Genomic DNA, 24,976 nt, shown 5'->3' on the forward strand with positions numbered 1-24,976 from the left:
TAAAATGACAATTTACAGCTTCTTGGGATCGCTTCAAATTTAATTTTTTATTGTCTCATCCTCGATATCACTTTTTTGCATTCTTCCTTTCTGTAGACGGATCTCAATAAGTCAGATAGATTTGTGAACTTCTCCGCCGCGCCGTGCCGGCTCGATCCCCTAACAGATCAATGCGGTTGAGATCTGCCCTTTGAGGAGGCCAAATCCTCTTCCTCACTCTTGCTAAATAGTTGCGAATGTCTCGATATCGGATCTTCTTACGTCGATCAGACTGTGTAGTGTCAAGATGGTCTTCTTTCTTCATAGTGCTGGCAAATCTTCGTGCAGCTTTTCTTCTCTTCTTCTTTTCTTTAGACTTCATCTAAAAAGCGACAAGTGATGTCTGTTTTTCCGAGTCCAACCGTTGCTTATTAAGAGCGTCATATTTGACCACTTGGCACTGTTGCCAACACTTTTTGAAAAATGGTTACGAAACTGTTGTCGCCATCTTGACATTCATTTGTGATTACTAGTGCCACGTGATACTTAATCAGTCATGGAAACAACACTGGCGACACCTGTACTGCGATCTGTTGTAAGTAATGACATTTGCATCCGTTTTTGTTCATCCTTCACTCAGTATATTTTTGGACACTTTTCAAATCTTCACATTCTGTCACATCTTCAAAAATCTTTGTGCTTTCTTCATTCGTGCGCACTCATCCTTGTATTTTTCATCCATTTCTTTATTGACTGCAACACGATTTTTTAAATTTCGATCGATTATAAACTTTTTTTGTTTCAGGACCGCGCAAGACAGTGAAGGTTTGACGCAAACGAGAGGGACGATGAAAAGAAACGGAGTTTTTTTGGTGATCTATAAAAATTGCTCTTCACACTCGGTACCAATAAGGTGAAAATCGCGTTCCACCTTTGATTAAAACTGCTACAATTAGTGGGTATTACGAAATGTCGTCGCTTATACAATGACATTATTTTGTTCCGCGGTAATCTATATTACTTACTTGATAAGAACTGCACGCAGTTATGTCATTTCAATTTTATGCAGTTATGCAAATACTGCTATTGTTATTAGTCCTTCCAAGCGTCAAATGTAAGTAAAGAAATACATATTAATTTTATTTGATGTTGTAGAACTAATATCGAAATTTAAAAAAAAAATCAAAATTGATCGCAACACCGTCGCCCGTCAAATGTCAAACGGCATGTCACGTGGACAGTCGGTAATGGTTTTAATTTTTGTGTTTTGTCACATCTAACGCACAATCAAAATCAGAATGTTTCGAAAATTCACGCGTTTCATTGATCGCTTTAACAAAATCGGTGTCAAAATAATTTGACATTTTCGTTTGACAGGTGTCAAAAGTGTCACATTTCCTTTTTGTACAATGGTGAAATTGTGATTTTAGGCGTCGGCTCCGGGATCGTCGGCTCCCGGATCGTCGGGGGCGTCTCTGTCCCGATCGCAAAGTACCCCTACCAGCTGAGCCTCCGCTACCAGGGCTCGCACATCTGCGGCGCCACCATACTCGCCCCCCAACTCGCCATCTCCGCCGCTCACTGCTTCGAGACGGAAGGCGCTTACTCGGTCAAAGGTGGAGTGAGCGACCTGGCGGAGCGCGGGGTGGTGGTGCACGTGACCAAGGCCCAAATACACCCGTTGCACAACTCCAACAGCAACGACTACGACGTCGCCCTCTTGTTCTTGGCCTCCCCTTTGGCCTTCTCTGACGATGTACGTCCGGTGCATCTGCCCCCGATCGGAGGGCCGTACGTGGTCCTGACGGGGACGCTCGGTAAGACGAGCGGGTGGGGCAAGACGCACCAGCACTCCAAAGAGGCCCACTCGTCGCTGTTGAACATGGTGGAGTTGCCGGTGTGGGACCAGGAGTATTGTGCCGACGTTTACTACGGCCACATCACAGAGAGGATGTTTTGTGCGGGATGGCCTCAAGGGGGCCGAGATTCGTGCCAGGGGGACTCCGGAGGACCCTTCGTCATCGAAGGGGTGCTCTACGGGATAGTGTCGACGGGGATGGGTTGCGCCGAGCCGGGGTATCCGGGGGTTTACACCGACGTCCAAGTCATCAGGTCTTTTATCGCGGAGTATGGGGGCATATAATATGATCAATACACGATAGCCTTGTCAACAAAATGAAAATAAAATAAATATGACAGTTGCATTATTTGATTTTTATTTATGCCAAACTACTAATTGGGGAATTTTGGCGTTTCAAAAAGCGAAGGTGGCAACACTGGAAATGTCAAAATTGACAGCACATCAGTTGGGACTTCTGTTTTTTGCTAAATAATGAATTAAAGATGATTTTTTATTTATCTAGATTATTTATTGAACGTTTCTTTCCGTAAATGCGGTGTTGTTTAAAATGTCTGGTTTATTTTTGTTCCCCGCACCTTTACATTGGATTAAATACAGAAAGAAGATGTGAAGAGAGCAAGAAACGGATGAACGAGCATTTTTTCAGTCTTCAAGAGTATTTATAATAGAGATATTTTCATATTTCATGGCGGAAACAAAGGACTGAGAAATGTCACAAATTTGTTTTGTCAGTGTCAAATTTCTTAAAGACGTTCGTGATTTCGACAGAAATGTAGCAAATTGGCAATAAGAAAGTTATTCATCGTCGAACTAGAGAAATAATTTGTAATACGTTTGATTATATGAGAATAACTTTTCCTTTTGAAGCACTGAGAAAAATTGGTTTCCTTAGAATTTGTTTTTTCAATCTATTTAGCGAAAATTTAAATTTACCTAGACATTCCTTTTTACGGCGTTTATGAGAAATTTGACACTGACAATACATTTTTGTGACATTTCTCAATCTTTTGTTTCCGCCACCAAATATGAAAATACCTCTAACAGCAAAATGAGGTGGAGAGCAAAAAGGATAAAAAGAATCCGAAAATAAGTATGTTGTGCAAAATTTTCTGTCAGTTTTACAAAAATCGGGAGGAAGGTGATAGGGAAGATTTTTCATCGTGATCTTCCGTCAAAGAGAAGATAAATGTTGCACAGTCCCAAAAATAGTTGGTCGTTTTGCATGTGCTGTGGATTATTGAAAAATAAAGCCTAAACCAGTGCTCATGTTGTTATTTTATAATAAGCCAACGCTTTGAAATAATGTTCTCTATTTTACAGATGTGCGTCATGCGTGCAAAAGGACGCATCGTCGTTTATTTATCTTGGATAAATAACGAGCACGACATAAAGATAATTGCGATGAGGATGAAGAAAAAAAGACGGAAGCAAGTTTGGGAGAAACGAAATAAACAGTCTTCACTTTCTAAAAAATGAGAGAGGATTAAAAATAAAGAGCGTTAATTTCTATCTTCGTGCTTTAGATATGAAAGCAGATTTAAAAACATTTTACTCTGAGTTGAAGGATCAATGCTTCAGTAAAGAAAAGTACAAGTTTCGCGGCAGACTCGGTCAGTTTTTGTGAACAATTTGAAGAATAAAACGTTGTTGGTTTGTCGCGGATAACCTGTACAGATGGTATTTCAGTGAAGCTTTGATTGGTGAAGATTTGAAGGTCACCGGAAGTTGTGAAAATGGCAAACAATTATTTAAAAAACGGCTGTTATAAAACACGACATAAAAATCTTTTATATGTGCGATAAAATCAATTCTGATAAAAGAAAACTTCACAGAGAAATATAACGGGTCTTCAAATAAATTTAAATTTAGAGCAACCTATGGAAATTCAATTGTTTGCAACATTTTTCCAGCGTAGAAAATGACACAAGAAACGTCTGACATTTTAACGAAATATAATTAGGTTAGAAAATATTTTTAATTTTTGTAGTGCATTGTCCCTATTCCCCCTCCACGGAATATGACAATATAAAATTGGGAAAAAGCGTACTATGTAACCTGTACTCCAGAGAATAATTAGTTACCTACAAAAATTACTTTACAGTGTTAACAGAATTAGAATGTCGCCTACGCCTACTCTAAATATATATTTATTTGAAGGCCCGATATTTATTAACGAAACGAACTTGTGACCTTGGATATAATTGTTGCAACGTCAGGTGCATTATTTTATTCTCTCATCGTGAAGCGTTCCCAATGAAATGAAACACCGAAATGGCGGTTTAAAATTTATTTATGCAAATTGAATACAGCGCCAGTTTCACGTTTTTACGTTTTACAGCAACGAAAATGGACCAGTGATTCTAGAGTTTTGCAAAAAGTGTGGTGGCAAACCTTGCAATGATTGGTCTGAGCGTACAGTTGGTTGCAAAAAAAAAAAAACGGAAATTGAACATTTTCCTAATGTAAATTTGGTTTTGCCCATTTGTCAATTTAATTGTCTACTTGACAATACTTATCAAATAATTTTTAAAAATGTTGAATTTTGACCATAATTCTAACCTATCTCTCGTAAGGTTTCACACTATGAAAAAAATGTAAAAATGTGTCAATTTTATTCTGACAGTTCCTAGTTTTTTTTTGCAACCAACCGTACACCCACTTGAAGCAACAAAATACCGGGTAATTTTAAATGATTGTGACTTTTTTTCTTAAGTTGGAAACATTTTTCATAAATTATTTTGGCAAACTTGATACCTTAATCAACACATTGGCGTACGTACGTCATTTTGGCATTTTATATATTAATAAATAGGCGAGGACGCCTATGTTTATGTCAACTATCACATTAAAAAGCAGAATAACCAACAATAATATTACCAACCTATGAAAAAAAGTCACAATCATTTAAAATCACCCGGTAGATTAACAACAGCAGTTTCAATCATCGGCAAATGAACAAAGTGGAAGAATGTTATGTTGTACGAGGAAGCAAAAATTGGAGCGCAGAGATCGGTATGAGCTCTGTGGTGCCCGTGTGGCGTGGCGTTAGCTAACATATTTCGGATGAAATCGCCTGTAAGAATCGATGCCTCTTTCGTTTTTCTCTTATACGTATGTCGAAAATTAAAAAACATAAGTTCCAGTAGCATAACATTTCGTTTTTTCACTCTCTACAAGACCCTGCAAATCGAAAATAAAAAAATAAATTTCATAACACATACCTATATCTTTTTCCTTACACATTTTTGCACATTTTTTGTGTGGTTTTACGTATTTTTAAAGTGAATAAAATCTGTACGAAAAGAAACGAGATGCCATCCCAAAAGAGATATGTTTTGGGATAATTATTAAATTTAATTTTTTACTTTCTGTTCTCTAATAAAGGACATTTCTTGCCACTGGAACTTCTTCGCTCTCCTTCAGTTTTCTAGACACAAGCGAAAAATGAAAAAAACACCGATCGCAACCCTTAATATGCTTCTCGACGGTTTTCTTTCCTGTAGCCCACCCTGTATACTTGCGAAGCTTGGTTTACAAGCTGCGAACATTACAAATTATATTCCCTAGTCGTTGGTTTCACAGCACAAACAACTGACACCGACTCTTTATGGAACTCTTAAATTCACCACTTTTCATTTTCACCGACACTACGAAGCTTTCACAATTTCACAAACAGCTTCGACGCGTCAGGATGAACTCGATACTCCAGGAGCGCTGGAGAAGTTGTTGGATCCTTGACCACCGGATTCGACAGGATAATGTGAGTTGTGACAGACCTCGATCAATCTCGTGCAAATAATACCAGTGCGATTATTCTTTTAAATGGTATTTCATTGATTTCACACCTGCCTCCCAAATTCCACCGACATAATAAGTCCCAATGTTTCGGATGGTCCGTCTTTATCCAGATTAATTTCGTGATTGTCTACGAATTTCCGTGGCAATAACGATTTATTACTTGATACCCACTTGGTGAAAACCACCACGATTTAATCATTCGACGGTCTTAGCTCCCGAGCTCGTATTGTGTAAAGTTTTTATGTTTATTTATTGTTATTGTAAAGAGCTTCACAGTAAATAATGTATAAAGTCCATTCAAAAATCAAAAAACCACCAACGTCGCATTTTCCTCGATAATTACTATCGGCAACGCTGTCTAGTGTAAAATTTGGTGACACTTGTAATTTTGAGGTTAAATGTTTATTAAGTGTCTTGTTTTTCTGGGCATGTTTAAGTAAAAATAATAAGAATCAATAAATAAATGAAATGTGCTGCTAATAAAACAATATGAACGAAATTCAAAGATCAAAGCAATTGAATTTTATTTTGAATCAAATAAATGTCATAATTTATAGTTGCCAGCGTAGTATGAAAAAATATCTACCTAGGGTTTTTTAAATTTTACCAACCTAAAGCAACAGGTGGTGGTTTTTTGATTTTTGAATGGACTTGTTTGTCAAATCAGAATTCAGTCGACTGTTCCCTCCCTGAAAAAAAATTGTCGAGGGTGCCATGCCTCGGTGGTCATGACGAATCTGTTTACATGTATTGTTTTGTCATTTTTTTCTAAATAGTATTCCAACATCATTTTCTGTTCAAGATGAAAATCACAGCATTACGCTCAATAGGCAAAATTAATCGCGATGTATTGCAAAATGTAAGTCTGGGCGACTGCGGTACACCCATTTCTAACCCATCCCCCAGTCCCGTAGATTCTTTTCATTCAAATTCGAGATGACACCGGCCAATCGCATCTCAGAACCACAAGAGGAACCCAAGTCCCCCGTTCCGGAGGAGCAGCAGCTCCCCAAGAACCCCAACTTCCGGTACAACGTGTGCCAGCCGCGGACCAGCCCCGTGGAGCGGCCCACGAACGCGGGGGACGTGGTGGCCTCCCAGAAGCAAACGGTGAAGGCGGCAATCGAGGAGCAGCACCTGCAACCCTCCATGCTGCCCGAATACTTCCAGAAGCAGATGGAGAAGAACGTGCTGATCAACCCCGAGCCGGAACCCAACGAGGAGGACCGCATCAACAAGGGCCACAACCCCAACAACCAGAGGTGAGGTTTGAAGGTGTCGAAACAATAGGTTCGATCGCGACTCGTTTCAGAAGGTTCCAGGTGTCGAAGACGTACGCCAATGCGATCCTCCCCCTCAAGAGCGTGAAGCTGGCCAACCCTTTTCCAGAACCTGTCAAAATGATGATGTCCAGGACCGTCTCCGACGACGAGAAGGCCGAGCAGATGCTGGCGGAGTCGCGGAGCCAACGCAACATCTCCGAGTGGGGCAACAAGCCCACCTCGTCCACCTTCAGGACCTTCAGCACCGAGGTGAAACGGTGGTACTCGTCGAAGAGCGTGTCCAGCAGCGACAAGTGCAAGAAGTTTACCAAGAAGAAGACCCAAGGCTGTCCCAAGATGCGGCTGCCCCACTGCCCCCCGCAAGTGCGAACCAGATGCGACCGAATCGCTAAGCATGTACGTACTGGTGAAGTGTTCATGATGAATTTGTAATTGTTTTTGGACCAATAAAGTTTGGCTTATTTGCACTGGTGTCTTTCTTTGTAGATTGACTGCAAAAAACAAGAAGCACCCTATCCTGCGTATAGCGAGTTCTGTCACGAAGACATCGAGGAGAAACCGTCGGAGTGCAAGATCTGTCCGTGGAAGCCCGAGGAGAATCCCAATTTCAAGCCCCAGAAGAAGAAGCTCCACACTTCGATTTATCCCAGGGCGATGAGGCGCAGCGGCCTCGAGATGGACTGGCACCAGTACAGCAACGAAGAGGTAGCCCCCGCCGAAGCCGAAGAACTCCCCGAAGGCATGCAGTGCGATCTGCGTAAAGTATGCGAACGCGTCGGCCGCGACCCGATGCGTACACTTGAGAATGTTGCAGCCCGCGTGCGAGAGGCCGAAAAATCGCCGCTGCCCTCCAACCAAAGAAGAAAAGAAGAAACAAGTGGAGGAGAAGAAGAAGAAGGAGAAGCCGAAGAGCGAGTGCATCAGCGAAATACTCGACGGCAAGATTTTGCCGGCGGAAAGCGCGCGCAATCTCGTATCGCTGCGCGGGGCCAAGAAAGAGAAAGACACAGGACACGGCCACTGCAAAATCAAGAAATTTAAATTCCCCAACTGCAAAGAACCCGTCAGGAAGCAGGAACAGACGAACGTGGAGGGCGTCTGCCCCCCCAAGAAGAAGAGGCCCAAGATCCGCGACTGCCCCCCTGACGAAGAGAGCAAGTGCATCAACGTGGACCAGATCGTCGAGCAGTACGACCTCAGCTCCGACAAGGGTAGGCCGGAGAAGGACAAGAAATGCCCCAAGATTGACATGACCGTGTTGAAAGAAGTAAGTAGGGGAGGGGGACAGGTTGGCGGTTAATCGAGGTGAATTTCAAGGAAGTGGAAGACGACGATCCGTGCGGGCTGAAGAGAAGAGGAACGACGAAAGTGTGTCCGTCTGATCTTCTCAAGAAGAAGAGGAGGAAGCCCAGGAAGAAGACGAGCGCAATCATTACACCCGTCGACTCCAAGAAAGAACCACCGCAACCCACCAGAACGATCTAAATGTTGTGCTCACCAAATAATTGACGACAAAAATAAAAATCAAAAAATAGTTTAAAATGGCGGCGTTTGATTAACTCGACAGGCGTACCAACCGACAGTTGCGATTTTGTACAAAAAAAATTGCAACGAGCGGACAGTTCGAGGTTTGGACGTTCACAATTGTTCAAAAATGTTGCAAGCGTTGGTAATATTTCTAATTTCAAAAGGTTTTGAGTAAGTTTTCAATGTTGAAAATGGTCGAGTGGCGTCGGTTTTTGTTTTGAGCGGTTGGTAGTCGTGTGAAATGTCAACGCTTGAACGCTTGAGAGTTTTGAAAAGTTCGGTGAAATAAAACGTTTATTGGGTTAGATTAACAAATCGAAGCGGTGATGTGGAAGCGTCAAGTGGGGTTACGTTAGACGGGAGGCCTCTTGCCTCTATACGCGTGCACCCAGTCTTTAAGTTGGGACACCATCAAACCGCCCAGGATGATCTGAGTGGGGTGGTAAACCAGCAGCGGTAGACTAATCTGGCTCAGATGGGAGTACCCGTGGAACATGATGCGCAAAATTGGAATGCCTGCAATATCAGGTATGTATGAGTGCGCTCAGTTCTCGGAAAACTACCTAGAGTCAGCGATTTGTGCGTCGAGCAGAAAATTATCGCTACGGTGTCTTGAGCGGTGAAGTAATGGTGCAGATATTGCGCCATGGAGTAACTGACTCCCATCAGTACCATTTGCATGAACAACACTAAAACGAGACGTCGTAAAGTTAGGTTCGTGCGATGCGGACGCGTACCTGAGAAGACCGAGGCGAGAATGTCGGGGGCGCTCAAGCCCGTTTCGGGCGTCTCGAAAGTGTCGCAGAACGTGGTGTAAATGACGAAAAGGAGGGCACACTGACTGATGGAGTTTAAAGGAAGAGTGTGCCCCCTGAATCCGGCGAAGTTGCGAATTATTTGCCCCATGAACAGGGGTATGAGTACTGTGGTGACGAGCTGGATCATGGTCCCCACCAGGGGCACAATAGTGGTGTAGCCCAGCTGGAACTTGATGGTGTAGTAATGATCATTTAAGTGTGTTACTCACGTTAAACAAAAGGGAAAGGGGTGTTATTATGACTCCCAAGAAACTCCCCAAGACTGAGTTGAATATGGCAGCGGTCTCGTTCCCGTGCGCCGCTCGCGTCAGAATCACCGCGCTGGAGACTGGAGGCGGCATGCATGCTACGGTTATGAGACTGAGCAGCATAAATGTTGGTGTTGCAGTTGAGCGCAACTCACCCCTTCAAGACCCACGAGTTGACTCCCAACAGGGTCAACAGTTGAGTGAATAGTTGCGCGAAAATCGGTACGAGGACGAACGTGAACGCTTGAATGAACAAATGCAGTTTGTATTGTTGGAATGTGTACAGGACGCTGTCGGTTTTCAGTGAAATTCCGCTGATGAGGAAGATTAACGAGACGGCCCCATATTTCACGGAGTATTCGGTGCGGAGGGGCCCTGAAACCGCACGATTTTGGCTTGTTCGGGATTTGGAGGTTAGGTTTTTAACCTTGTTTGGAACCCAGTTGGGGGTAGAGTGCGGCCAAAAATATGCACCCCAGGATACCCACCAGGAGCCAGTTTTTACGTAGGTACTCATAAACGGGGATCCGGCGGTTCATTTTGGTCCATTAAAAAAGAAAATTCGGCAGGAACATGTAGAGGTTATGTTTTGGTGTTTGACAGTTCTGACGGTCGCAGGTCGTTCCGGCCAAAGGACGCACGGAAGAAATTGATTTTTTGTTTCTAAGTTTATTTATTGATCAGCTACGCACACGTCAGCTTGGCATTTAATATAAAAAAACTCAAAAACACCAGATATTTGGAAAATCTTTTGCATAAGAATTATTTCAATTGTTGTCTTTTTTGCCAATGTTCTATAAACTCGGTTGACATGACGACTCAATTGCACCAGTTAGAATGGTTAAAAGAAAAAATCCCATTGGTTATCATTTTATTGTTTTGACATTTATATCAGTTCGATTGTACCGGTTTTGCCCGAAAGAACGACATTATCTCCTGTTTTAAACATTTTCGTTGCCCCTTTGGCCCCCACGATGCACGGTAAACCATATTCCCTCGCAATCACGGCACCTAAAAAAATCATAATTTTTTGTATAGGGTGGACCATAAATTGCAAATTACCGTGCGACACCAGTCCTCCCAGTTCGGTCGCAATTCCGCCCAACATAGGAAAGTACGGCGACCAACCTATATCGGTACAGTATGTTATCAGTACGTCACCTAAAACGAGATGGCATTGTAATGCAATGTGGGCGTGTCTTTCTCTCCGGACCGTCTTTCAATTGGTCGATTTCAGCCAAATCGGTGATGACGCAAGCCCTAGCCTGGACCACACCTGCGCACACCGGAGTCCCCTCGCATTTAACTTTTCCGGCGCCGGTCCGGGGAATGAAATCTCTATTTTCCGGCTGCGGAAGTCCGTAGCTTATTTCCGGGAATTTCAGTTTGTCCCACTTGGGATAGAGTTTCTGTCTTTTGGATGCTCTGTAAAAAGACAGTGAGAGGAGTTCGAGGGAGTTTGGGGCGTTACTTGGTGATCAGGACGGGGCTCCGTTCGCTTCTTTGGATCAGTTGTCCCACTTCGTAGTGAGTCAAGTGGAAGATCAGTTCTTGGTCGGGTATGAGACCGGCGAGAGTCATCTTCTCACCCAGAACTCTGTACGCGATGCGCAGTTTGTTCACCAATCGGACGCTCTCGGATTTGGTCTGTTCGCGGATGCCAACAGCGCGCCTGCTCTTCTTCATGAGGAACTTCAAGATCGTGCGAGTGGCGGACCGCTTCGGGGACGCCAGCCCGGCGATGACGTCGTCGAGGGACCCCGCGGTCTTCGTCTGTTTGGGCGTCGTCGTCTTGCAATTCGACTGGATCATTCGGACGACGTCGCCGGGACTGGTGCCCCAGGTGCGGCTGTAGATGTCAAACTGCAACACGAATCGTCATTTTGACGTCGAGCTAGTCGCGGACGTTCACCTCACGCAGCGCTCTGTGACCGTGCTCTCGCAGGAAGCCCTCGAAGACTTCGGCAGCTTTCGGCGCGTTCTCCTCGAGCCACTTTCGTCCTTGCTGGGGCTCCAGCGCGACGAACTGGTCCGCTTGACCGTCCTCGATCAAGATCCTGGCGATGTCGGCGAGAGTCGACGGGATCTCGGCGGAGATGACGTCCTCGCACGACGACAACAACATGGCGACGTCGTTGTAGTGGTCCACGTTGAAGTCTTGCTGGTTCTCGGCCAGGACCGACATCGCGAAGACCTGGTAGCTCACCGAGGTCCTGGTGGTGAGACAGTGCAGTTGCAGAACTTGCAACAACTTCTCCAGGAAGTTGTCGATTTTGACGTAGATGTCCTCGGGAGTGTCTCTTTGTCTGTCGATCCCCACGTCGACGGTTCTCGCGATGGTCTTGCTCAACTTGACGTTCTCTTCGTTCCGCCACGCAATCTGCACCATCTGGACCAACTCCTTGAGATTGTGCAAGGCTCCGGCGGGTCCGAATCGACCCAGAGACAGCGAGTGGATCGTTTCGTTGATGATCGGGTGGCCGAAGATCGCCAAGTCGACGATCTTCGACGTGATGTTGACGGTCTTGGAGACGTTGAAGTGGATGGAAGCTATCACGTCGACGAAGAGGTGGTGTTGGAACGTTGGCAAACACTTGAACACGTAGGGGTCGTTCGCGTTCGCGATGCTCCTCTGTATGGCCGCGTCGATGCATCCAGCCACGGTTGACAATGTCAGGACGGAGATGGCGCCGGGAAGGATCTCTCCAGTGTTGGCAACAGTGTAGACCGTGTCTTCGCTCAGCGTTGCCACGTCGAATTCGTGCAACAGCTCGGAGTCGCTCCAGGCGTGGAGGGTGGTGACGGGTCGCGATTGGAGGAGGAACAGGCGACCTTGACAGTAGGCCCACTCGATGTCGCGTGCACTTCCAAACTCCTCCTCCAGTGACACGCCCACTCGTCCAAGATCCAGGGCTTGGTTGTCCGTAACGCTGAATCCTTCCAGTCCTTCAGTGTCTTCGACGCCCTCGTCGGACATTCTCGTCATCTTGCCCTTCGATCCCAAGGTCTTGGATTTGATGGTGAGGTCGTTGTCGAAGGTTCGTTCGAGGATGACGGTATCGGGTTCGCTCCGCCCCGAGACCACGCTCTCTCCCAGGCCGTGATTGGCCGTGATGACGATGTGGGCGGGGTTCGCGGTGGAGGGGTGGCAAGTGAAGAGGACGCCTGCGCAGTCCGCCGGCACCATCCTCTGGACCACCACCGCCATCTGCGACGCGATCGGAAGGCCGTGCTTGTGCCGGTACTGGACGCTCTGATAGGCGAACAAGGACGCCCAACAGGACGAGATGGCTTTGATGACGTCGTCGGGAGTGGTGCACCCCAGGAAGGTTTCGTTTTGACCGGCGGCCGACAGCTCTTCGGAATCTTCGCCAATCGCGGAGGATCTCACCGCCCATCTCTCCACCGCGACGACATCGTCCTTTTTGACATTACCGAGCGCACGGAGCACCTCCTCCTTGATCTCGGCCAGGACCTCTTCCTCCCGGAACGTCTTGACAGTCCTGGGAGTAGACAAGTGAGCGCCAAGACGACCAGATCGAATCGACTTACTGCGAACACGCCAGTTCGAGGTCGGCACCTCTGGTGCGACCGCAGCAGATGTCGTCCAGGATCGCCACGGCCTTCTTCATGTTGAAGTTGACCTCCAGCTGCCTGTCGAAGGCGTTGACGGTCACGACGAACCCGTCGGGGACGGAGAACTGCCCGGAAAATTACTACACCCGTTCAGAATGTCGAAATGTTTACCTCGGAGGACCTCAAGGACGACAGCATCGCCAGGGAGGACCCTTTCCCGCCGGTCAGCCGCACGATCTTCGATTGTTTGTCGGCGAGGGCGGTCACGTAACAGCCGGGCAGGTCGACGGTTCTGTTTTCGACGAGGAGGGGCGGCGGGGGTTGGTCACGTGACGCGGTTCTCGCGTACTGGCAGAATTCGACCAACGACTTGGCCTGCTGCGTGTTCAGGTCGCAGTCCGCCGGCACGTTTGACAGTTCGGGGGTCACGTGACGACTCGCCGGGACGGTTTTGTTCTTGTTCACGTGAAAGACGGTCCTGTAGACTTTTCCCTGTGCTGAAATATTATTCTCGATTTGTTTTTTTTTACTTGAGGCGAGGTTGTGTACCCAAAACTTGTACGGCAAAACTGGACGGAAGACTACCATGTGGGCCCAGAGATCCGAGTTGGATGTCCGAATCCGTGATGGGCACGATGGTACCGCTGGCCATGATGACGTTTCCATATTTTAGTCTGAAAGAGTTGATTTAGCTCTGTCTTAAGCGGTTGCCATTTTGAAGTGGCAACATCGACCCATAATATTATTGTTATGCGGCGATGTTGCCACTTCAAAATGGCAACTTAAGACATTAATAACGTCTTGGTAAAACTGTTAAGTTAGCTCTCGTGGAACTGATGCCGTTCTAAAGCGGTACCATCTTAAAGTAGCATATTTTTCGGGGGTACCATCCGAGAACCACACATTATTAAAATGACGGAAACAACGGAAGATGCAACTTTTTGGGTTACTTAACGGTACCACCGTTATTTTTTCGTTGGGAGCCCTTACTCTCTGCATCCATGCTTCAGCGCCTTGGCCCAGACGCTGATCAGGGCGCCATCTTTACCGGCGACGAACAAGTGAACGCTCCTCTGCACGGCCAACTTGTCGGCGGTACCCCAGAATCTGGTGCGACACGACGGCAGGTTCAACAAGAGATCTTCGGCGAACGAGTCGCCCCTGACGTGACCCCTCAAAGCTCCGAACTGTTCGTAGCCGCGTTCGTCGCCCCTTGAACGGGAAATTTTAGTTGAGAAACAAAAATCTAGAGGGAGTCTCACAGGAGGGACATCCAATCGCCGTCCCTCCACGTTTCTCGCGCCAGGGCGTCGGCCAGGAGGGAGGTGGAGGCGTCTTGGGGGTAGAACTTGGGGGCGCCGGCGCTGGTCCAGCTGCCACATTTACTATTAGTATCGGTCAGGAACAAAATGTTTGTTTTTTACATGAAGCTGAACTGGACGTGGTGGACGTCGCGGGAGGCGTCGCTCAGGAGACCGTTGTAAGTCACGCGGAGTCTCTTGAACGGTTCCAGGACTTCGATCTGGAGGTCTTTGGTTTTCCACTGCCAACCCGACAGTCTGTAAAGTTTCGTTGGGTTATCACCTGTCAAACGAACGACCGGTTAGTGGGTTGGTGGCACTGCTTGAGGTTTTTACCCGGAAATGTGTAGACAGCGCCCGTTGCCAACCTCAAAGACAGGAAAACTTCACCGACGAGCTCGGACTGGACGATGAACCTCAACGACAAACTGTTGCCTTTCTGGTCCACCCCGTAGATGTAGTGGTTGTCGTTGTGCTGAAATAGACACGAGTAGGCCGTGCGATCACGTCAAAAGTGCTTTGTTTTACAATGTCCGACGTGATCTCCTTGGGATTTTCTAGGGACTTTTTCGTCGCCTCGTCCAATGAATTCCTGCATTTCTTTTGGTACTTTTTGATGGCAGGCCTGGCGAAAATCAATTTGACGAGGTAGAACCAATCTGAAACGGGAAATATTCGATTGGCGATCGACAATCCGCGTTTCTTACCTCGATTTGTGAAAAAACGATTCTCGGTTTTGTGCTTGAAAAGTAGAGAGTAGAAGGCTATGGGTATTAGAAATAGTGTTACGTAATAGCATGCATTGAGTAGAAACTCCATTGCGACACTAGACTGAGACACCGAGATTGTGTCATTTAACAGGTGGGTTTGATAAAATCCCGATAAAAATTATCTCTAAACTTGGAAGTTTGGAAACTTATCTATCGCTGCACTCTAGATTGCGACAAACGCGGAAAAATCCCGTCTCGAATGTAATTTTGCACGATATCAAAGTTCGTGGGTCAGATTTGCGTGGTAGATAAACCCAACAACTAAACTGTTATTTCTCCGTGTGTTACATAATGGTACAATTACTTTGTTGTTATTGTCACATTAAATTAAACCAGTCCAGTGACGACTCGACTTGAGAGGCTGTGAAGCATAAATTAATAAATCTCGAAACTTCAGTTTTTAATGCCGCAATGAAAACGAAAGTTAAATGAAACGTCAGAAGAGTTTGAAAATATCTCTAGATTTTTGGGTCTATGGTGGTGGTGAAACAAATGAAAAGCTTGACATGTTCGCCTATTTTCTTAATCACAATCTGATATCACCATTTGTGATTTCTTATTACTTGTCGCGAGGAGAACAGGCTCCTGGTTACAATTTTTATGTGTTTTGAGCATTTTCCCGTGTTTGTGATGAATTTTAAAGCGCCGCCTCTGAGTATCGTGTAAAAATCGTCAGTTATGCCCACGGATTACTAATACGGATAGGCCACTCTTTGTATAAGAATGAGAACCAGTTTCAGAGCCATCTATCCGCCCTGAGCCAAAACATTTAGCCAGGCAACAGACCAAACCACGGGTCCAAACCTACTACCAAATTTAAATTTTTAATTTCAAAGGTAATATTATCAATAACAATTAATCATTAATAATGTGTTACTTTATGTTGTATTGTTTTTATACAATTTTATAACACATTATTAATGACTAATTGTCAGTGATAATAATTAATTCAAGTCGAAGATAAAACAAAACATTCTGTAATAACTGTTAAAAAAATGTATTATCACAAAAATATTAACTCAAAACGACACTAATCAAGTAATCAACTTAAGACAGATACAATTATTATCTGTTAAATCGTTTTAATAACAATATAGTAATTTACGTTATAAGTCCGGTAGACGGTAGGTTAGGTATTTGTAGAACGTTATGAGTTACACATTATGGATGAGGCGACGTTAAGCATCCTTATTATTACAATTGGGCATACAACACTTTTTTTTTAAACACAAACGACGAAAGCATGGTTTAATTAAATTAAACTGATCTTGAATTTTGAAGTGCTGAACTGCTGACTCTGTGATTTACACGGTTTCTTATATTTGTTTAGTTCAGAGCTAATAGATGGCGCTAACCTATATAAAATAAAATAAAAAATACGAGTTAACATGTACTTTTTCATTAAAATTAAGTTACAACATTGTGTTTTGTACTATAATTTTATTGTTACTAGTTTTTTTTATTATTATATTTGACTTCTGAGAATATAAGTCGTCTCAGGGCGAGCAGATGGCGCTGATGCTCGCGGTTTCAATACGTCCTATGTTGTTTCACCCCCCTGGTTATGCCAACGCCAATGGAACGCGACGTTCGTGCAACGCCCGCGGCCCGCGAGAGGCGCTGTTCGCGTTCTGTCAAGTGTCAAATTTCTAACCTCAGTCAGTTCGGTTTTATGTTTGTTTATGGTGATTTACAGAGTAATTTAGTGTTGTGAAAGATGGATGAAACGGAGAGAAAAGGACCGGTCAGTTTGATCGTTTTAGGAATGGCAGGTTCAGGCAAGACGTCTCTGGTGACCCGACTGACGAATTCCCCCAAGAAGCCCTACGTCGTGAACTTGGACCCCGCGTGCTCGAACCTGCCGTATTTCGCCAACATCGGTGAGCGTTTTAACATCGATCGATGTCGTAATCGTGACACCGTTCTGTAGATATTAGAGACACCGTGAACTACAAAGAGGTAATGAAACAGTACAAGTTGGGGCCGAACGGGGCGATCGTCACTTCGCTCAATCTCTTCTCGACGAAGTTTTCCGAAGTGATCGGTTTCATAGAGAAGGCCCCGCACGAGCTGTGCGTTTTGGACACTCCCGGCCAGATCGAGGTGTTCACCTGGTCGGTCTCGGGGTCGATAATCACCGAGACGTTGGCGTCGACTTTGCCCACGGCGATCTTGTACGTGGTCGACTGCGTGCGAAGCACTTCCCCCGTAACCTTCATGTCGAACATGCTGTACGCGTGTTCCATCCTGTACAAGACCCGGTTGCCGTTCATAGTCGTGATGAACAAAATCGACATCGTCGACCATTCGTACGCCCTCGACTGGATGAACGACTTCGAGTCGTTCCAGCAGGCTCTGGAAGCGGACGACAGCTACATCACCAACCTGACCCGGTCGATGGCGCTGACGCTAGACGAGTTCTACAGGAATTTGAAAGTGTGCGGGGTCAGCGCCGCCACCGGACAAGGCATCGACGACCTGTACAAGCTGATCGAAGAGTCGCGACAGGCCTACGAAACGTAATAGGTTGTGGGGTGTCCTTCCAAAGTTAGAGTTTGTGGTTGCAGGGAGTACCGAGGCGAGTGGAAACGGATCAAGGCGAGGGCGGAAGCGCAGAAGACGGAGAGAGCGGAGAGCGCCAAGAGCGAGCAGTGCGTCGCCGTGCCTCAGGGGGCTGAACTGTCGGATGTGTTCTTGAGGCATCCGGGGAACGACAGCAGTTCCGACTCGGAGGGCGAAGAGGCGCCCTACGAGGGGGGCGTGGAAGAGAAGGACGACGAGGACGTGTTCAAAAGGGTGGTGCAGCAGCAGAGAGAGATGCAGATAAAGAGGGCCAAGGAGGCGGAGAGTAAGAAGCAGAAGACCTAAGTAAGTCTTCCACATCTGAATGTGATGAAAGTTGATCTTATGATAAGTTGTTGATAATAAAAATGGAAAAATACCTTCATTTCCTGTTTTTATCAATTAACCTAACAGATGATTATGCAACAGTAACGCTTTAGGAGTGTGCGGCAATTTCATGAGCGGTGAGGGGACATAAATAAAACTTCGCATCTGTTTAATAGTCTATTATACTGCAGAACACATCCGAATATACACGATATATTTTTAAATGATGCAAATACTAAATGAAATAAAAAAGGCAAGTCTTAGTCGTTATGTATTTGTATCACGCACACTAAACTTAAAAACGATTTCAAAAAAGGGGAAAAATAAAAACAATAAAGAAACTATAAAGAAATAGTGAACATAAAGATCATGGATCGCAATTTAAAAATCTACAATTCATATAAATACACATTTATCTAAATAAAACTATTTTCACAGATTTGTTCAATATTTTTGTATTTTTCATTTTAAACGACGTTTTGCAGCGTGCCTCGCACACTTTTAGAAAATACTTGGGAACTTTTTTTTACTAAAACCTATCGTACAGTCATCGTGAAAACAACACTCTCAGCCGGTCGTCGACGTCTTTTAGGTTTAAAAATGTCACTTTGACGTGCCATCTCTGAATACTACTTGAGGCCCTGTATACGTTACGTTACACTACATCGTCAGACTTGAATGAGAAACTTAATCGAACGTCACTTCCTCCGTCTTCTCCGCATCCGAAGAGAGCGCCTCCACCAGCGCGTCCACGCAATTCTTTGGTATCAACGTACCTTAAACACACAACAGACCCGGTGAGAACACCTCTCTGCCGAACACCACTTCCGCGAGACTTACCGACAATCTTGAGATCGTCCTTGGTGCGCAACCTGATCACCTGCATTTTATTGTTGTGCGTCCCGTTTTTGCTCGCCAACACTCCCTCCACCCGGCTCCAGACGGACAGCACCGAGCCCGAGACGACGTTGTACGTCCTCCTCCTGAGTCCCACCTCGCAGTCGTGCCCCAGGTTGACGTTCCTGCAGTTGCCCCTCCAGTAGGCGTGCGAGCACGTGTTCACGGACGAGTCGTACTGCTGCGTCCAGGCCTCCTCCGCGTCCGCCGACTCCACCTTCTTGTACTTCTTCTCCAGCTCGGCCAGGCTCTCCTGCCTGAACTGCAGTCCCGTGTTCGGTCTGTACACCGAAAACATCTGCTCCTTCTTCGACTCGTTTTTGTTCTTTTTGGAGGGGCCGCTCTCCGCCGCCACCGCCAGGATGGCCGTGTGCTTCCCGTTGCGGATCTGGTGCGATATGTAGAAGCCCTCGTCCTCGCCCGTCAGCTCCGACAGCTTCTCGAGCGCCTCGGGCCAGGACATGCCGCGCTCCACGTGCACGGTGTGCAGCTCGGTGGGGGCGGTGCCGGTCGCGTGCTTCCGCAGGAACGTGATGGTGCGGACGCGCTTCACCATCTCGCCCCCGGCGCCCAGGTCGAGGATCCCGAGGTCGAACCGCCCGGCCCGCTTCGCCTGAGTTATTATGGCCTCCAGGGTGTCCGTGAAATACCTGAATATCACGTCAAAATTGCCAGTCGTTCCGTCTGCGGTCCGCATCTACCGGCCAACCAAACAAACACAAACATTTGCTACTCACCTGAACAGTCTATTTTGTAATTCTACGGGCATTCCTAGTATTCTATTAAGGAACTTGGACATATTGTTATAATCTTTATCCAAAGACAGCACTCCCGGCATCGATTCACTGTTAACGATCAATCCCACACCGACCAACGCCGCTGCCACGTCTTTGAAGAAATCCCCCTTGTAGTCTCTGGGGGGCGGCACCACCGGACTCTCGTAACCCATGATCGCCTTCATCGTCGCCTCCAACGCCGTCCTTCCGTACTTGTTGTCGATGTTGAACTGGCTCAGATCTCTGGTTTCGGTCGCTCGTCGATCACCGTGCGTCAACGCCCCCAAGCTTTCCAACCTCTTCGCCACGATGGAAGCGAACCGCCTCTCGCCGGCCAGGTCCGATATCAGGAATATGTACTCCGGGGCGTTCACCTGTCCGACAAAAACGCAAAAATCATAATAACAAAACAAACTGTCACAAATCCTCCTCCTCCTTACCTGGTTGCTCCTGTGGGTTCTCCCGAACTGCTGTATGGCCCTGTCGGCCGACCACGGCAACTCTAACGTGATGTGCACCCTCCTCCTCTGGTTCTTGACCCTCCTGTCGCTCTGCAACGATATACCGCTGGAGGCGGCCTCGGATATGATCGCTACGTCCTTCTCGCCGTCCATGAAACGTTGCTTCTCGGTCAGATTGAGCGTCTCCAGCGGGACGTCGACCTCCGACCGGCTCTCATACTGTATCCCCCCGTCTTCCGTCTGGACGACGCGCCCCTTCCGCCCCGTCATCTCGGCCACGTTCTCGGGACCGCCGAGCTCGTCGATCAGCTGGTCGAGAGTGTTCGGCGGCAGTCTCTCCCCCAACTGTTCGATCTTCATCAGCAGCTCCTCCTTCATGCTGCAGGCGCGCTCTATCGCGTTCATCGGGGGCGCCGCCGGTTTGACGTCGTTGGTCACACCTCCGTTCACCTTGGCTGAAGGAGAACATGAGAACAGTCGCGGATCAAGGTGGCGCGTCCCCTACCTTTGCCGCTCTTCTGCGTCAGCATCATCTGCAGCTTGTCCTGCGTCGACGGCCTCTTCTTCGACTTCTTCTGCTTCTTGCCCTTCTTCTTGTTGCGACTCCACGGATCGTTGTCCGAGTCGCTGTCCGAATTGAACGGGTTGAAGTCGCTGCTCGCGTTCGAATCGGAATGTTCTTCGGAAATTTCGCTCTCGACGTTCGACATGTGGTACTCCGAGTCCGAACTCTTGACGGAGTCGTTGTCGCTGTCCGACGTCGACCACTTGTTTCGTTTCACAGCTCTGACGGCAGCTTGACGCACTGAAATCATCACATGTTTGCCAAATCTCAAAGCGAATCGGGAGCGTTTTTACTTTTTCGCTTGCCCGACGAGCTGCCTTCGTCGTTGCCGTTGGTCGCCTTCTTCAAGCTGGACGTGTTCGTCGGCATCTCCAGCCCCAGTAGTCGCTGTATCCTGCTTCGGTCCGGCGCCGGAAAATGCTTCTCCACCAGAGTCTGAAACACACCTGGAACAAAACGCGTCAGACCGCGCTCTGGGGCAACCGCTCGACCGCACCTTTAGCCGTCGAGACGAAATCCGTAAGCTCCCCGTCGTCGCGCTCCAGCTGCTCCAAAGTCCGCGCCTCCCCCGTGCTCTGCAACCCTATCACGACGCACTTGCCGCATTTGATGGCCTCGTGGGCCACGGCGACCGCGTGGGGCACCTTCGCCGCTATGCACAGATACTTGAAGAAGCGCTGGTGGGCCGACCAGAACTGGCCCCACATCGTCTTCCTCATGCGATTTTCCGCGTCCACCAGTTCGGCCGCCTCGTGGAACTTCTGCATCGCCTCCACCCACAGCTTCACGCTGGCGTCGTAAGCTTTCTCGAAGTCCTTCGACAGCGGCACCTCCTCGATCTTGAAGGCGACGCCGTGAAAGCTCAACTGACGGGCGATGTACATCCCTGTAAACATTTTGAACGTCAGAAGTGGTGGCGCCACCGTCGAAAACTCGCCTCTCAGCTTCATGTCCATCGCGACGATCTCCATGGCACCCACGCCGCGCTTTTCCACCGCCGAGATAAAATCGGCGAACTCCTTGAACGGTGTGCCCTCCCCCCACATCCCCAGCCGCACCATGTACGCCATGTTGCGGGGTTCGGAGGCCCCCGTGGCGGACGCGTACACCACCCTGGCCTTGGGCAGTTTGTTTTGTAACTCCAAGACGGTCAGACCTGGCGGGCAAAATTCAAATTACCATTTCAACGATGCCTAGTGCTCGAAAACCGTACCGGTCTTGGTAGGTTTCGACGACCCCACCGGGCACAAATTCTTCGCTCTGTGGCACTCATCAAAAATAATCAACCCGTCGAAATCCTGTCCGCACCACTGCAACAACTGCTTCAGCCTCGACTTGTACTTCCCCCCGGCGGAGTTGCTCTCGCCGATCAGCGCCGAGTACGTGCTGAAGATGACTCCCTTCTTGATGTTGCCGTTGATGGCCGACGATATTTTCGCGTATTTGAACTTGTTCAGGGGATGCACCTCGATCCGGCCGGCGCCGATGTCCTTCAGGTCCCTCTCGGCGTCGTACTTGAGATCGTTCGAGACCGATACCCAGATGGCGCGCTTGCGTCCTTTCAGGTAGTTCTCGAAGATGACGCCGGCGATCGTGCGACCTTTGCCGACGCCGGCGCCGTCACCTATCAGAAAACCCGCCCTGGAACCGTCGGGGAGGATGTGCTCGTGCGCCTGCGACGTGTAAGTGATGCTCTCGAGTTGCAGCGCCGACAGCGCCCCCGAACGGATCGTCTCGTCGGGCACCGACAGTTTGTACCAGACGTCGGCCGGCGCCACCGACGACAGCGACGCCGTCTCCACCACCGGGTCCGGGTGTTTCTTACCCAGCTTCAGCTTCGAGGGCATGTAGTCCGAGTAGGTCTCCGCCACTCCCAGCTCTTCGTCGTCCACCTGAACAAACCCGGAATCATTTCAAAACTTATCATTTTATTCTCCCAAAAATGACGTGTCTGTAGAGGGCGCTGTAGTAGTCAAGGTCAACTTGATTGTTCGTCTACTAGACGAGCATCTATGGCCAAACAATTTTAATTTATCACTTACCCGTCGGATCCAAATAAAAAATTATCTCTAGATGCAAAATGTTAAAAAAAGGAAACCTTTTTAACGTGATATTGGTTTTACAAGTGATTATTTTTGTTCGTTATGAAGCGAGATCGTCTTGTAATGACAGATAATGGAAATGGTACAGAGCCCTCTGCTGTTCAATTAGCAAACTACAACTTCTGACATTTTTCATATTTTGCGGTAGATTTTGCTCAAATTAAATCATGATTTACACTGTAGAAGATAATTAGAGTGATAATTTGTTAAGAATTCACGAGAAATCCTGTATATTCCGGTTATATTTTCAAATGTGGTGAAATCGACGATGACATAACCTTACTTTTTGCTTGCCGATTTACGTCACTCTGCGACGATTTTACCGTGATTTAAAATTTTACCTCTTCCTCCTCTTGATGGTGTCGCGGGTTGGCCCCCGAATTCATCCACATCGAGGCTACTGCTTTGTTACTGAGTTGTCCCCCCCACTGCGGGGGTCCCGTCGGATTTGAGTATAATAAAGCTGATAAATTTTGCAAGAAGGGATTTTGCATGTAAGGACTGTTCATTCCCAGTGCCGCCATCTCCACTGTCGAAAGAAAGACCGTTAATGAACCGGCAAAACATGTTGCGCAATCACATCAACAAAGTAAATAAAATTAAATGAATAAAAAGCGCCTCGCATGCTGTCAACCAATTCAGAGTGAAAATCGGTAAGAAAAAAAAAATAAATTTTGGGGTCCTGCGGCTGTGGTTAATGCTACGACTACCTACTCAAAAAAATCGGCAAAAAAATACGAGTCCGGTGGCGCTTTAATTTCTATTGTCTACTGGATGCGCCACCGGCGTTCGACATGCTTGATGTTAATTAGTTCGACAATCCCTTTTGACTATCCACAAATTGAAAAAGGGGCGAAACTCACGGTGTTTAAGCGAGTTGGACTTACTCTGCTGGAGAAATTGGGCAGCGTTGAAACCACCCGGGCCTGAGGGCGGGAACATGGAGCCCACATTCATTGGGCCCCCCAAACTGCTGAGCATGCTGGCCATCGCGGCCATACTGCCCATACTGTATGGGGAACCCACTGGAAAACCAAAACCCGACTCATAACTTTCAAAACATTCTCCGACCCCTCTCGAATCGTAAAAACCAAACAATTAAAGTCAACTTACTTGACGAATTCCTCATCATGTCGTACGGCCCCAGCGACATGTTCCCGCCCATCTTGCTGTTGCCTCCCATGTTCATCGGCGGCGGCTTCATCTCGTTCTTGATCATGTCTTCCTGCTTCATCTTGGACTCGCGGGTCTCCTGGATGGAGGCGGCGGCCGCCAGGTCCTTGCCTCCCCCTTTAGAAAACGCGTCAACAAAATCAACTCAACCTAATTCGCTATACTGACCAGGGACTTCGATCTTGTCTGGATCCTCATCGTCGTCAAAGTCGCTGCCGGACATGTTGTCCAGATCCTCGTCCATTGTGTGGTGCGTCTTCGTGATTTCGTGGCTGATTCGACTCTAATTCTGCAACTTTGGCACGTTTGAGATGATTGAGCGACGTTCGCGATCAACTATTCATAACACAGCATGACTAATGCAAAGGGGCTAAATTTTTATTTTGGAGCAAATATGGCGCAAACCAACGCCCTAAATCCTGAAACCCGACACAAACGGGCCCAATTCGACACGGAGACCAGCGTATCAAGTCATCAGAAGCTCCAAAAGCGACCAACTCTTCGAGTTTTTTTATTTTTTGGTTATGAATTTTTAACAACGCTCCGACCGACTAAAAAAGAAAAAAAACCGACAATTTCACAAAGAAATGAAAAATTACCGCTGCGGCCGCAATATCCGCTTCAAATCGCGACCGATTAACACGAATTTGTGCCCAAAATCAACAAAAATAAACACAAAAGTGAGCGATTCAAGTCATGTAAAAAAATGACATTAACATTTTTTAAAACGCTTTTGGTGGACGATTTACAGCCGATTTTCGCGACTTTTCACAACAAACCTGGTCGCCTTGCCGTGGCGATAGAAATTACTCCTGAAAACTACTTACTTCAAGCCTAGATCGCGGCATTATTTCAATTTAAAGTCGAGGAAACTGTGCACTGGCATACACACAAACGCCATTACCCATCATGCACTGCGGACTACCAACATTGATTTCTAGGGACAAAAGAA

At 47.1% G+C, this 24,976-nt stretch overlaps 6 protein-coding genes across 8 annotated transcripts; 3 read left to right on the plus strand and 3 right to left on the minus strand.

Annotated features, from left to right (window-relative positions):
* Positions 1-804: 804 nt before the first annotated feature.
* Positions 805-2,183, plus strand: LOC138127894 (trypsin-7-like). Its single transcript, XM_069043994.1, has 2 exons — positions 805-1,093; positions 1,410-2,183. The coding sequence occupies exons 1-2, from the start codon at positions 1,027-1,029 to the stop codon at positions 2,120-2,122; spliced, it is 780 nt and encodes a 259-aa protein (XP_068900095.1). The 5' UTR covers positions 805-1,026; the 3' UTR covers positions 2,123-2,183.
* A 4,154-nt stretch (positions 2,184-6,337) lies between these two features.
* On the plus strand, positions 6,338-8,463 carry LOC138127888 (neurofilament heavy polypeptide-like). Of its 2 annotated transcripts, none has more exons than XM_069043984.1 (6): positions 6,338-6,497; positions 6,545-6,900; positions 6,951-7,317; positions 7,408-7,683; positions 7,736-8,188; positions 8,239-8,463. In XM_069043984.1, exons 1-6 carry the CDS (start codon positions 6,441-6,443, stop codon positions 8,404-8,406), a joined length of 1,677 nt encoding a protein of 558 aa, XP_068900085.1. In that variant the 5' UTR covers positions 6,338-6,440; the 3' UTR covers positions 8,407-8,463. The 2 variants fall into 2 exon arrangements, with proteins under 2 accessions (XP_068900085.1, XP_068900086.1); XM_069043985.1 differs by having other exon boundaries at positions 6,954-7,317.
* A 261-nt stretch (positions 8,464-8,724) lies between these two features.
* LOC138127890 (sodium/bile acid cotransporter 7-B-like) lies at positions 8,725-10,203 on the minus strand. 2 transcript variants are annotated; one of them, XM_069043990.1, is made up of 6 exons: positions 9,942-10,159; positions 9,670-9,889; positions 9,476-9,626; positions 9,186-9,429; positions 9,012-9,137; positions 8,725-8,964 (listed from the first exon to the last, which is right to left on the minus strand). In XM_069043990.1, the coding sequence occupies exons 1-6, from the start codon at positions 10,051-10,053 to the stop codon at positions 8,801-8,803; spliced, it is 1,017 nt and encodes a 338-aa protein (XP_068900091.1). In that variant the 5' UTR covers positions 10,054-10,159; the 3' UTR covers positions 8,725-8,800. The 2 variants fall into 2 exon arrangements, with proteins under 2 accessions (XP_068900091.1, XP_068900090.1); XM_069043989.1 differs by having other exon boundaries at positions 9,012-9,429; positions 9,942-10,203.
* Positions 10,204-10,368: 165 nt separating this feature from the next.
* On the minus strand, positions 10,369-15,416 carry LOC138127885 (rifampicin phosphotransferase-like). The gene is made up of 14 exons (XM_069043978.1): positions 15,099-15,416; positions 14,920-15,050; positions 14,728-14,866; positions 14,515-14,674; positions 14,353-14,463; positions 14,081-14,302; positions 13,640-13,764; positions 13,262-13,587; positions 13,067-13,215; positions 11,427-13,017; positions 10,986-11,377; positions 10,728-10,939; positions 10,577-10,675; positions 10,369-10,525 (listed from the first exon to the last, which is right to left on the minus strand). Exons 1-14 carry the CDS (start codon positions 15,208-15,210, stop codon positions 10,401-10,403), a joined length of 3,894 nt encoding a protein of 1,297 aa, XP_068900079.1. The 5' UTR covers positions 15,211-15,416; the 3' UTR covers positions 10,369-10,400.
* A 1,365-nt stretch (positions 15,417-16,781) lies between these two features.
* LOC138127891 (GPN-loop GTPase 1) lies at positions 16,782-18,108 on the plus strand. Its single transcript, XM_069043991.1, has 3 exons — positions 16,782-17,041; positions 17,092-17,680; positions 17,729-18,108. Exons 1-3 carry the CDS (start codon positions 16,879-16,881, stop codon positions 18,027-18,029), a joined length of 1,053 nt encoding a protein of 350 aa, XP_068900092.1. The 5' UTR covers positions 16,782-16,878; the 3' UTR covers positions 18,030-18,108.
* Positions 18,109-18,214: 106 nt separating this feature from the next.
* On the minus strand, positions 18,215-24,965 carry sno (strawberry notch). Its single transcript, XM_069043977.1, has 14 exons — positions 24,852-24,965; positions 24,193-24,319; positions 23,965-24,141; positions 23,715-23,876; positions 23,193-23,380; positions 21,963-22,641; positions 21,687-21,905; positions 21,246-21,635; positions 21,043-21,195; positions 20,690-20,989; positions 20,164-20,639; positions 19,685-20,097; positions 18,891-19,597; positions 18,215-18,826 (listed from the first exon to the last, which is right to left on the minus strand). Exons 2-14 carry the CDS (start codon positions 24,266-24,268, stop codon positions 18,738-18,740), a joined length of 4,029 nt encoding a protein of 1,342 aa, XP_068900078.1. The 5' UTR covers positions 24,269-24,319; positions 24,852-24,965; the 3' UTR covers positions 18,215-18,737.
* Positions 24,966-24,976: the final 11 nt, after the last annotated feature.

This window comes from Tenebrio molitor, chromosome 4 (assembly GCF_963966145.1).
Source record: "Tenebrio molitor chromosome 4, icTenMoli1.1, whole genome shotgun sequence".
NCBI classification, from domain to species: Eukaryota; Metazoa; Arthropoda; class Insecta; order Coleoptera; family Tenebrionidae; genus Tenebrio; species Tenebrio molitor.